Raw genomic sequence first — 13,553 nt, 5'->3', positions numbered from 1 at the left:
GAGAAAGTTGTATATGTTCATCCCATCTCAAACAATGTATCCTCTCTTTTAATTGTGGGTGTCTGGAACCTACCGTACATGAACCCTAGCGTAGATTTGATGAGGACCCCTGTGGTAAAAATATCTGTTCTTGTTATTCTTTATTGCTAATTTCACTGTGACACTGATAACACTTCACTGGAATATTTTTCAACATGATGCTGTCGACAAAATTCTGAGTGATGACTAATGATAAACATTGTTATCTGGATATGAAATTATTTATTTTTGGGATATGAGATATTGTACAGCCCTAAATAGGACAGTTTTGGAGTAGCTAGTTCACCTAACCTGGGTTACAGCTGAGTTAGTCATCAGCTAAAATCTATTGGTTTAGCTTTTTTTTTATATTCTAACATAAAGAATGCTGAAATATATAAACTTTTTTAAGAGAAACAACAGGCGCAAATGTATATAGAAGTAAAAAAAAGAAAACACAGTGATACTGAAGTTTCAACTCAAAATGACTCCTTCTCCATTATTAACACTCCCTGCAGTATTCATTAACCTCTCACTCTCCTGAAGGGAGCTTCAGAGAAAAGCATACAGGGAAAGACACACATACAAACACATACATGCATACACGCAGAGGTTCTTTAAAGGCCTGTTCACTCACATTATTTCATCTTTCATTATTCTCTTTTACTGTATTACCTTACTGTGGTCGGTAAGGCCAATTCCCTTGGTTCAATGTTTAGAGCAGCATAAAAACGAATAATAGCTATCAAGATCTGAGAAGAATTGAGTACTAAGGATTAAAAATCGATCCACTGATGGGAGATTTTATTTTATAGTGCCAAATCACATCATACTTAATCTCGAGGCACATAGTGAGGTCAAGACCTTACAATCTTAAAAGCCCGTTGAAGAGTGGAAGAGCTGCAGTATGTCTAGCAGAGGTGGAGTCTATTGAAATCCCATTAGGTGGAAAAGATTTGAATGAACAATATGTGTATATCCTGTTACCCATGTTTGTGTGTGTTCTCAGTTATGTGATGATGATGCCATTCAAGCGTCAGGCCCTGGTGGAGTTCTCTGCAGTGGAGAGTGCTGATCGCTGTGTGTCGTGTGGAGCCAAGGAGCCTGTATACATCGCAGGTTTGATTCTCATTCATTTGTGAATGCAATATCTCTGAAACGACTTCAGAGAATTCGTTCACATTTGGCACAAACATTCACTTGAGCTTGGATTTCATCTTGGTAGCCCAAGGTCAAAGGTCACGGTGGCCTGACAAAATATGCTTATGTTTTTCTTGAACATGATATCTTAAGATCAACATGAGGGAATGTCTTCAAATTTGTTACAAACTTTCACTTGAACTCAAAGATGAACTGATTAGATTTTGGTGCCTGGAAGTCACAGGTCAAAAGGTCATGGTCACAATGACATCATGTTACTGTGCTTAAGTTGTCAAAGGTAAAGGTTACAGTGACCTTTTATATTAAAAAAAGAAACTGCTCTGGTTGGCGGAGGCATACAACCGTGTAATTACCAGTGTGGTAATCCTGGTTCACTGTTGAAATTGCAAAAATGCATGTGGACACATCCTAAATGCACTTTAAACATTTTTTTAAATAGAGCCCACAGGCTTTCATTGTTCAAACTTGCTGACGAGACTGATTACTTACTATACATGTGCTTATATGTAGCATCCTGTATATGTTCATATGTTCATCAGGCCAACAAGCGTACTTTAATTACTCCACATCCAAGAGAATCACCAGGCCGACCAATGCTGACAACCCCAACAGTGGCAACAAGGTCCTTCTGCTGTCCATACAGAATCCCCTCTACCCCATAACCACGGTAAACACACACTTGTGGACTTTTTTTTCTCATATCATTATTAGATATTTAGACATTTTTGGTGATACAGTTTTTACAGCACAATCTTAACCCCTACAAGAGCAATTGAGGATATACTGCATCATAATAATAATAATGTAACTTTGACAATAAATACAAAAGGAAAAGGGACAGTCTCAAGTCCCCTGTGTAATTCAGGAGGCTGGAAATCCTGCTGTGAGCAAATGTGGGATGGCGGGGCTTTTCAAGCCAGTCTCTGTAAAGTCTTGACCAGTCTCAGGATTGTGAGGTTGGCGAAGAGAAGAACCAACAGATCAACTAGGGATCCTGCAGAAAGAGCCAGCTGGTAGCTCTGACTGAAGAGGGAGGCCATGTGGTCAACTGCTGCTGGGATGCGAGCTCGGGTCTGATCACCCATGGCTGGGTTGTCTGCGAAAGGATGTCTGATGTTTGAGAAAACCTGAAAAACTCAAGGATCCCAGGATACATCATTGATAATGCAACCACAGCATCCAAAGGATGTATTTTTGTATTTTATCCACAAGGGTACACATAAATAGAAATCAATTGTACAATACAAAATTAATTATTTGCTTAGAATTTAATTTATAGATAGATAGACTAAACCATATCATTTGATATTTTAATGGAAAATATAAAGTGGAATTATAAAAAGAAATACCAATGAAATATTAAGCATCATCTAGTAAATTAAATCAAAAAGAGGTTTACAAAAACATCATAAAACAGTCAATAAGTACAGGAGAATTTGCCTTCCTTTCACATTTGGATTTCCTTGCTGCTTTTCCTTTTCATGTTAGCTATAGAATTTCCAAAACTATTTTCTTCTCCTATTGGCCTCTCCATTAGGCTTTTTCCATGAAATGTTTTGTGCCTTGACCCAGTAAAATAAGGCAAAAAGCTCCATAAATATAGCAATTTAGTCAATAAACGAACATTAATACATTTGTTCACAAGTCATTTATCAACATATAAATAAATATAAGTCCTTTTTTGATCCTGAACTACCCACCCTTTCCACATAAGTGTCATGCTGCAGCATATGACATATGCCAATTGACTTACAATCAAGGAGCTTGTTACATCCCGTAGCTAATGACCTCCTCCAAGGAGGTTATGTTTTCCTCAGTGTTTTCTGTTTGCAGGATTATGCAAAAATGCTGAAACGATTTCATTAAAATTTTGTGGAGGGGTGAGGCATGACCCAAGGAAGAGCCCACTAAATGTGGATCTGGGTGAACAGGGTATCCAGGAATTTTTTTTCACTTTCTTAACATGGCAAAATAGGTTGATAGCCTTGGCGGATGCTACCTTTCCATCATGCATGTTAAGACACAGTGCAGCTTTGGAAACTTTCAGATTGTGGAGACTATTGAATTTCTCTCTTTTTTTCCATTTTGGTCCAGGATGTTCTGTACACTGTGTGTAATCCCATTGGCAGTGTGCTGAGGATCGTTATCTTTAAACGGAACGGAATCCAGGCCATGGTGGAATATCCTTTGTGAAAGTGCGAATGCGTGTCTTTACGTTCTGTGTAGATTTGTGTGTTGGAATATGTCGTTTCCTCTCCTTAATGCTACTCCCCCAGGTTTGAGTCAGTTCAGTGTGCTCAGAAGGCCAAAGCTGCACTGAATGGAGCTGACATCTACGCTGGTTGCTGTACACTCAAGATTGAATATGCAAGGGTAAGAAATGCAAAACACATAAATAGTCATAAGCCATATGTTGATATTGACAATAATGTACTGCAGTTGCAAGGTTTTCTCCAGGTAGACGGACAAATAAATTAATTGTAGGTTCTTAGTAACGTCTGTGAGTGGTACATTAGAGTAATCAAGGTAAGGCCTAATAACAAAATGAAATGTTTTTTCACAGGAATGGAGCAATGACCTTTTGGTATAAGATGCTAATAGACAAGGTGCGATTTGCCGGAGTGGTTGGGGGGTTGTCCCATATACAATACATAATACATATCTGAGTAAAGCGCTGCAACATGAGAGAAACAGCATACAAATCAGAAATGGTGTCGCAGGAGAGATGTGTTCAAAGTGCACACAGCTGTCTGTACACCCAACAGCCGAGTGTGAAAGAGGATTCAGTGCCATGAACTATACATAATGTTGATATGAACCACCACATAATGACTGACAGTTTTTTCTTAAATTGGTCAAATCTTTCTACATAGCTTTGTGTATTAATTCACTCATTCAGCTCCTCCTTACTCCGCTTGCTCTCTTTTTTCTCTTTCTTGCTCGCATCAACACACACACACACCGACACGCACCAACAAACATTGTCATTGTCATCAGAGACCAACAAAATCCTTTTGCCTACACAGATGAGTATGTTAATGAGAGACATAGATTCTCATCGGAGGGAATCATATACCTTTATCAGCTGCTGAAGCCATATATAATCAGACACGCTCAGCAAAAACACTGCATGCAATGAACATTTTACATCAATAGCAATGTCTTTTATTAAGGTAAATTTGTATTGTTCTTTTTGGTATTCTACTTAGTTTCATTTAGTATCTGACATGTTTACAAACCTCATTGTGCATTTGTATACTGAAATCAATATAGTCGAAATTGAAGAAAAGATTTTACTTGCTGTATTCTAAAGACATGAAAATCAACCTACTTACCGCTTATTTTGTTTGGGCCATTTTCTTGGACTGCTTCAAGTGATTAGTGACGCCGGGTTCACACAGGACGCGGAAGCGCAGCGCCAAGGAAAGCCAGGCGCCTCCTTTCCGCCCCCCTGTTACTCAATTGTGCCGTTCACATAGGCTGCGATGCGCCGCGCAGCGCCAAGGGCGCCTCGCGCCCTGCACCGATGGTTTCGGCGTCGAGTCTATTTTTTCCACTTGCCGCGAGCGTATCGCGCCAGGAAACACACTGAAAAATGATTTTAAACGATATAAATGACATATTTTATAGGACATAAATTATCAAATATGCATTCCCATACTTTGTATTCCCCTTCTGTTGTCCTGGAGTTTTAATTTTCCCAATTTTCCCAATCACATAATTAAATGTCCCCCTCTGCCCATCCACTACAGTCATATAGATAGAAAGAGAGAGACAGAGAGAGAGACAGAGAGAGGGGGTGGCTATAGGGTTGCGTAGTCACTTGTGACTACCTCATTTACCCCCCGACACCCGACATTGCACGGAGCAAACAGCGGAGAAATTCTTGAAGATGGATGACATAAAGTTGATAATTGAAGTGGAGAAGTACAGGGAGTTGTATGATCCTCAGAACATGTTGTATAAAGACAACGCCAAAAAAGATAAGTGTTGGGACGCCGTTGCAGTTAATGTTAGAGCCACAAGTAAGTATATGCTGTTTTACTACTGGGTCAACGGGTCTCCTAAGTGCAGTGCGTTTTCCATCACGGAGAGGAATCGCAGGATGACCGGCGCTGCGCTTCCGCGTCCTGTGTGAACCCGGCGTGAGACTCAGCTGCAGGTAGGCCAGGAACCTGCAGAGTAGAAACCACGCCCACGACCAATCAGAATACATGAGTTCACACACTCTCTTAACAGAGGAGGGAGGAGCAGCCAGGGTACAATACCCTCCCTATGCAGGCATGCAGGGTAAAAATTGTTTTTTAGAAGATATTTTTAGTAAACCCGGGCTTGTTTAATATATGCTGCTCAATATACTTTACCGGGTGAATTAGTGAATTTGTTTTCTGGAGACCGATGATGTTTTAAGCAGTATAATTCTCAATACCAGATGCTTGAGGGAGAACACACATCAAGAATTCTGAGCCGTACTTGCATTATTATTATGACAAAAAGTTTGTACCGTGACGTGTCAGAGTCTGTCTGGGTGTGATCCCTCAACAATCCTGCTGACCTGTGCTCACTTTACTTGGGCGGATCCAGTGCTAATGGTCCGGGGGTCAGAGACATGTTTCTTCAGCTTCACATGCTGCCTCCTATCAGGAAGCCTGATCCACCTGCAGATAGAGTCAGACACGCTAAGCTGTGAGAGCTTGTCTTGAAGCAGAGCAGATATTATATTGTTGAATGCAGAGCTGAAGAGCACAAACAGGATCCTAGCCTAAGTTCCTGGGGAGTCCAGGTGCTGGAGGATGAAGTGGAGAGCCATGTTATCGCATCGTCTACAGATATGTTGGCTCTGTATGTGAACTGTAGAGGGTCTAGGAGGGGGTTGGTGACATCCTCGAGGTGGGACAGAACAAGGCGTTCAAAAGACTTCATTACCACAGAAGTCAGGGTCGTAGGTCTGTAGTCATTAAGTCCTGTGGTCCTTGGTTTTTTGGGATTGGGATGATGCTGGAGGATTTGATTTGAGTATATCTGCATAAAATAGTACTTAACAATATAGTGTGGCAGAGATGATATTACTTATGTGTGCAGTGAATACAAGTGGAGCACGAGTGCAGCTCCTGTATATCTGATACATTGAACTGGATCCTGAACAATTGTTTAATCTTTGTGTCAACAGCCAACACGTCTGAATGTGATTAAGAACGACAATGAGAGCTGGGACTACACTAAACCGTATTTGGTCAGACGAGGTAAGATACGTGCCGTCTCTCTCTTTTTATCTCTCTCATTTGTCCACTTAAATCAGACTACACTGGATTGTTCAGGGTAATCCAACTTTTTAACAATACAAAACATCCTGTGATGTAGAAGGTAGGACTCACTGGTGGCACATTACCCTGCACTGTAGCCTTTCTTGATTCATGTTACACCAGTAAAATGATCCTATTTTCAATAGACATTAGGGAAACTGTGTCCAGATCTTCAGTCATTACGGGTCAGTCTTTTACTGCGGATTAAGAGTAGTCATAAACAGACTGGACCCTAGTCCTCCATCACACCAAGACTCGTCTGCCTACTGTCTGTTCATCACCAATCTTCACACTCTCATACCGGCCTCTCACAAGCCTGCATCTGCGCTAACCATGGGGGAGAGAGAGAGAATCATTGAGGGAGAGAGAAAAAAAGAGAAAGAGGGATGGACGTCAGGCTGACCATGCACAGCATCTTTCTTTCATCTTCACCCTCTGCAACCAAGCAAAAAGAGAGAGAGGGAGGGAGAAAAAAGAGATGGATTTCACTCCTGCTGACCACCATGCAGCTGCTGCTTCAACATGCCCAGGAGACCTCAGCCCCATCTCTGTATGCTGGAAGTAGTCTTGCATGACCTGATGTTTGGTTCACACATTGTGATAAACCCTTCAAGGCCTCTAGATTCTAGATTTTACTCTCAAGGGTTCTTTGATGGCGGTCTTCCATACATTAATGAAGATGTACTCTATACCCTAAACTGCTCTTTTTCATTAGTTACACTTCACAGTGTGGACCAGACATACATGTTGTTAATCTAGAGTCAGGGTATTTGAATCTACAGGATGGAAGTCTGTCTTAATCTTTGCTCTCTGTCAGTTTACTCCATTGAGGGCATTAGACTTTCAGTGGCACAAAACATCAAAATAATTGTATCATTCCAATATAATAATATTAATAATCAACATTGATACATTATTGAAGATGTACATTTAAAGGATAAAAATAAAACAACAGGGGTTGGTGCAAAATATTGGGGCAATCAGTGTGAGCCTCTCACAGCCTTCTAAATAAACATGATTCTCAAATTATTTAATTCTAAAATTTGTCTCTGAGTCCGACTGGAAGTAAATACAGAATGTATCTGGTAGCAACGGCCATGATGCTAACTTATTGGCATCTACATTCAAGGGTCACCTTGCTGGCTGACATAATCACCCTTTATAACACTGTTCTCAGTTGTCACATTCTGTTTATGTTTGGTTAATTATCCTGCCCACTTAGTCTCAGCTCCATTGTAATTTAATCTCATAGTGGTTTCAGGAAGATAACCAGATGCTATGCTTTATTGCAGGTGGACCTCACATATGATAACTCCCCAATTACGAATTTATGTAATTGGGGATTTGCTTCTCTCTAGGTGAGCTGAGTATTTGTCCAGGCAGCCTCAGTCTTTTCTTTAGTCGGTTTTAGGGAGGTGAAAAAAAAGTCTCCAAGATGACAGTGTTGATAAGCACACAAAATAAACCTGGATGTAGATCCCTCTAAGAAAGCTTAATGGCCTTTCCAGCTCTAGTCAGACTTTCGGTCTTAGATTGACATGACCCATGGAGCCACAACAGCCACATATATTAGAAATACACCAAAATTAAAAATATAAAAATTATCCTTTAAGATATCGGTTAGCAGATCGTTAAAGATCGTCTTTTGTAGTGTACTGCTGAAAACTATAATATAAACAATAATGTATATAGACTGAATAAACCTATAGAATAGTGTTATTGTATGTGTGCGTGCATGTGTGTGTGTGTGTCTGAATGAGTGAACTATGCATGAGAATGGATTGATTTTTGACAAAAATAAAAGTTTTAAAAGTCTGACTAATTTGCTTTAATTTAATGTAATGTTACTGATAAATTAAATGACAATGTATTTCTTTATACCCTATGTAGATACTGCAATATGGTGAAAAACTGTTTATCTTGACGCCCACTGATCTGAATCCCCTGTTTACAGTCACTGTATATTTAGAGGTGTGCATGGATGTGGCTTTTATAAACCAGTCCCGAGAATGTTGATTGGTCGATTTTTAATAGAAAAGATTGAATCAGTGACTTCATAAAAAACAAGGCCAAACAACAGTCCTACTTTAATTTCAGTAGTGACATTCTATGTTTATTCTTAATTAATTAAATTCACAAAGTGAGATTACCTTTCCCCAAGTGGCATTGAGGATTGGTCCAAAACTCTGTTATTTATGAAATATTCACTAAATAAATCCATAATAGAATGTTGTTTGTTTTCATTGGGGGCTCATTGCAAGGACACAGACTGGGACAAATCACCACAGCACCAGGATCAAGCTTTATTTGCTGTTAAGGAGGGACTCTACCAGGTTTCCAACAAGCATGTTTCCAAGTGTTGTGAAGTGCTCCTGCATATGTGAAAACAGTAGAGTAAAGCCTTAAATCTCTGTAAAGGGAGCTGTGTCTGATAAGTCTGAAGTCTGGTACATGTCTTCAAGTGATGCCACCTAAGTCTGTGTGGGTTAGTTCTGAAAACTACAAGTTTTAGTAAAAAAACAGGGTTGTGAAGTGAGTACATCAAACCTCAGTCACCCACTGTTACCTCTCCTACAGGCTCTGAGCTAAATGATCTCCTACAAGCAGTTTGACAGTATTGTAAAAGTGCAATACAAGTGCAAAGTAATAATAATAATCACACATTTGTATTTATAGGTGCCTTTCAGAGCACTCAAGGTCACCTAACACGGCAGAGATAAAAATACAACAACAACAAACAGGGTATCAGACATGGGTGAAAACAATTATCTGTTGCACGTAGGGTAATGAAGCATGAATGAGAACCATAGAATCAACAAACTCCCAGTTTAAAAATCAAGCTATGCACAGCAGTAATCTATAACATAGACATCTAATTACAATGGCAAATATGACAATACTTGTATTGTAAATTAAACTACTTGCTGTAAATTAGAGACTGAACATGCCACACAAATACTAATGTTGCCTATTCATATTAATCAACCTAAAATAAAGGGCAAGTGTTTGGGCCATTTTCTTTAGTGTAAAGATCAAATAGCCACATCACATAAAGAATATTGTCTTGGTGGCTGATACAATCAGTAGCTGAGCTCAGTGGCATCTGTGACTAAGCAGATTCTCAGAGAAAAGAGTCAGTGTCATTTCAATGGGCCTCCAATGTAATATATAGTTTGAATATATAATTCTGTATGTAATGCATTCACTGTGTTGTGGATGAGACAATGTGTGTGTGTGTTTGACAAACACAGTGATGATGGTAATATTTGTATCATTATGATAATAATGTAATGCAGGTTGATGTTCTTTCGTGCTGTGGGAGAAAAAATGGAAAGCTTGATGCCTCACAGGTACTGTCTCTTTCATATCTTTGTTTAAGTGACCTCTGTATCATTATAACTGCCTCCCTCTGAATAAAACTACCTTAAAGCTGTTTATTTCTTATTTGCCCACCTTCATCATTATGATAAAACGTACTGACATTTTTGTTCTCTGTAGAAGCATGGCCCACACGTGTGGTTTATAGAAATGAATTCATTTTAACAAGAAATTAACATACTTTCAAAGTGGTTTGAAATGATTTGTAGGACTGAGGAGTGTTTGTTGATAAAGCAGGTGCCCTTGTATCTGACTTTCTTACCACACACTCCTGGAGAACAAGCTTGTGCCTTCTGCCTTGTTTTTGTGATTCTAATCTTTGAATGACAGTTTGCAACACTGCGACCGAAATGACAAATTATATAAAAGTCCCATCTTTTTCTTGAGCTAACACTAATGTGAGATATTAAAACTAACAATATCAATTGTTGTTAAAATATTCAAAAGAATGTCTTCCAAAATGCATAACTAAACGACCCCTCTAGTGACTGAAAACCACAGACAATACAGAGAATTGTTTGAATAATGAAAACATCCATGAAATCTTTCAGACCATTCATACAGCATCATTCTTCACTGCCAATTCTTAGTCCCTCAAACTTGGATAATGTTTAAAATGGATGAGAGTTAATGCACTCAAGCAGATCTCGGCTATTACTTGAGAAATGCATTTGCAGTGCCCACTGGATTCCACCAAGACTGTTTCATGTTCAATTTCACGAACAGACTCCTGAGGTGCAGCAGGCACTGTAGAATGTCCATGATGGCTTTTCAAATGCATCCTTTTTTTGCAGATTATGTGATTCTTCTGACTTTATCAACTCCTACATACTGGGGCGGCTTGCTGACAAGTGTGAAATGCCACGACTTCTAAGACCTCCATGTTGGTGGTACTCTGTATGACTAGAGAGGATCTCAGTTGCTGAGTAACAGAGTGTCAACAAACAGCTTCAGCAGTGATATGGTTGTCACAACAGAAGAGAGATTTCATCTGAAGACAAAGCTGTACTTTGACCACTTGATTTACATTCCACCCTTTACTTTTGATTGTGGGCTTTAGGTAGTGACCAGTGAATGCCATTGTTTTCAGGGGAGGCTGTGGATTAGGGGAACAGCGGTCGTCCTCTAACCAGAAGGTCGACAGTTTGATCCCAGTCTTCCTCATCTGCATGCCGAAGTGTCCTTGGGCAAGATGCTGAGCCCCGAATTGCCCCTCATAGAAAAAAAGATAGATGCACTGTATGAATGTTTGTGTGAATGGGTGAATGGCAAACTGTACTGTAAAGCGATTTGAGTGGTCATCAAGACCAGAAAGTGCTATATAAATACAGAACATTACTATTTAACATTGTGGATGCAAGCACAGGAAATTCGTTTCATTTGTGGTGGGGCTGGTTTCTCTATTAGAGACAGGGTGAGGAGCTCAGACACATGCATGAGACTTAGTTCAAGTGGTTTGGGCATCCAATTAGGATGCCTTCTCTTAAGGTTTTCCATGTTTTTATGTCCAACTCATCCAGAATAACCATAGGGATTATTCTATTGGAGGAGGCTGTGACTCAGATTCGTTTCAAAGTCAGTGGTTCAGTTCTTGGCTCCTCCAGTCAAAGTACCCTTGGGTAAGACAGTGTAAAGAGCTTTGGATGGTTGTTAAGGCTAGAGAAGCATGTATGCAGTCAATTTACCATTAAGCCAGGAAATGTCTTAGGATCCCTGAAGGAGCTGGAGTTTGCGGCTAGGGAGAAGGATGTTTAGACTACCTTTTTCATCTATTGCCAAAGTGACGAGTCACTGGAAAATGGTCGTCTTGTTTCAAACTAATAACCGACAGCTTCCTCTCCACATTATGCTACAACATCAGTTTCCCTTTAAGATTCAACTTCAAGAATTATGTTCTGCGATTTTATCCTCTTGGCTTTCCAACAAAGTATATACTGATGGATATGTTTTACAACTTAAAGGGATAGTTCACTGAAAAATGAAAATGCACTGATCATCTACTCACCACTATGCCGATGGAGGGGTGGGTGAATTGTTTGATTCCACAAAACACCTCTGGAGTCTCAAGGGCAAACTTTGTTGCAGCCGAATCCAATACAATTTGAAGTCAATGGAGACATACACTTCAGACGTAATAAAACAACAGAAAAAAACACAACATGCCTTCATACTGCTCGTGTGGTGTCACCCCGACATTAATATTCAACAGGAAACGCCGTCATTTATACTAAATGCCCGCTGATATCTTACTACGAGGTGCATTCATCGACCCTCGGACATTGTGTGGCTATGTCTGCTAGTTTAGCCACTCCCAGTGGACATTTAGGCTTAACACATGGTGTTGATGACATTGTGTCGAGTTGATTATAAATGTAAGGGGGACACCACACGAGCAGTATGGAGGCATGTTGTGTTTTTTCTGTTGTATTATTAGGTCTGAAGTGTATGTCGCCATTGTGTTTTGTGGACCGAGGCAGAGCATAAAAGGAGCAGGAGATGATGCAGATGGTTGGAGCTGTTCAGAAAGCAAGTTGGACATAAGGGCAGAGCCATTCTGCACCCCTCAATAGGCAGAACTGCAAGGACAGACGGAGGGCCTCTGCTGGATGACTTGGAGAATAAATGTCTGACATAATGGCTAGCAGTACAATCGGACTGTTAAATTGCAGGTTACATGTTTGCAGTGGCTACCTGCTGGAGGGCAAGTAGGATGGTAATGGGTGACTAGGAACCAGGAACTGTTATCAGACTGCAGACTGGATATCCGGAGCTGGTTCTGGCCAGACCACAGCATTGAGCTGGGAGCCACCACCTAGGGATTGGGAGCAGATGTTGACAGGACTGCAGACCAGCAACAGGTGTCGGCTGGACTTCCAATAAAGGATCAGGACCAGGCTTTGGCTGTACTACTGATGATAGAACAGGAGCAGGTGTTGACAAATGTACAAAAAGCAGGAGTCATCCAAACTGAAATGAGGAACCAATGTCAGCCAGGCAGCTGACTGGAAACAAGGAACAGAAATTGACCGACTGCTGACTGGAAATGAGGATCAGCTCAGGCTCTACTGTGCTGAGTAGCTTTGAATTCTGAGGTTGAGGTATGTGGTAACAGCTGGGAACCTGGAACTGAGGTGTGGATTGGCTTTTGATTTGGGCTGGATGGGCAACTGGGTGTCTTAAGGACTGGCAACTGGGTGTGTCAGCTGAGCCTCCTAGTGGCAACAGAAGCGATGATGTTCTAGTTTTCTCTTAGGGAAATAGCCAGGAAAGTTCTTCTGAAAAAGACCTCCTAAGGGTCTTTCAGATTTTCAGTATGACAGACTGATGGCCAGGGATGGGGAAAGATACATCCAAATATATTTTAAAATAACATACCAAATACCCTTATCGTAAGTGTATCAAAATAAACTACTGTATTTGTGTATTTTAAAAATACAAAAAAACACTTTTCCAAGGGAGCCTGAATCACATTGCAAACTATATATATATATATATAAATATATATACACTGCTCAAAAAAAATAAGGGAACACTTAAATCGCACATCAGATCTTGATGAACGAATTATTCAAGTTGAAAATCTTTACTGATTTACATTGTATAAATTGTTGAGAACAACAAATCAGTGAGCATTAGTGAGCTCCTGCACAGTCGGTGTGCGGTACTTGGTGGCGTTGGATGCACCGATACATA

The 13,553-nt window shown here is 40.2% G+C and overlaps 1 protein-coding gene across 1 annotated transcript in view; it reads left to right on the top strand.

The window, feature by feature from the left end:
* The window catches only part of LOC117775902 (heterogeneous nuclear ribonucleoprotein L-like), a 38,823-nt gene that overhangs the window by 11,602 nt on the left and 13,668 nt on the right, over positions 1-13,553 (top strand). The window contains exons 3-7 of the mRNA XM_034609471.1: positions 1,028-1,137; positions 1,719-1,846; positions 3,274-3,359; positions 3,456-3,552; positions 6,350-6,422. Of these exons, the coding sequence (XP_034465362.1) occupies positions 1,028-1,137; positions 1,719-1,846; positions 3,274-3,359; positions 3,456-3,552; positions 6,350-6,422 (494 nt within the window). The remainder of the gene's footprint in view (positions 1-1,027; positions 1,138-1,718; positions 1,847-3,273; positions 3,360-3,455; positions 3,553-6,349; positions 6,423-13,553) is intronic.

This window comes from Hippoglossus hippoglossus, chromosome 15, assembly GCF_009819705.1.
Source record: "Hippoglossus hippoglossus isolate fHipHip1 chromosome 15, fHipHip1.pri, whole genome shotgun sequence".
Taxonomy (NCBI): Eukaryota; Metazoa; Chordata; class Actinopteri; order Pleuronectiformes; family Pleuronectidae; genus Hippoglossus; species Hippoglossus hippoglossus.
The sequence above is the reverse complement of the archived record's forward strand: the minus strand, read 5'-3'. Positions and strand labels throughout refer to the sequence as shown.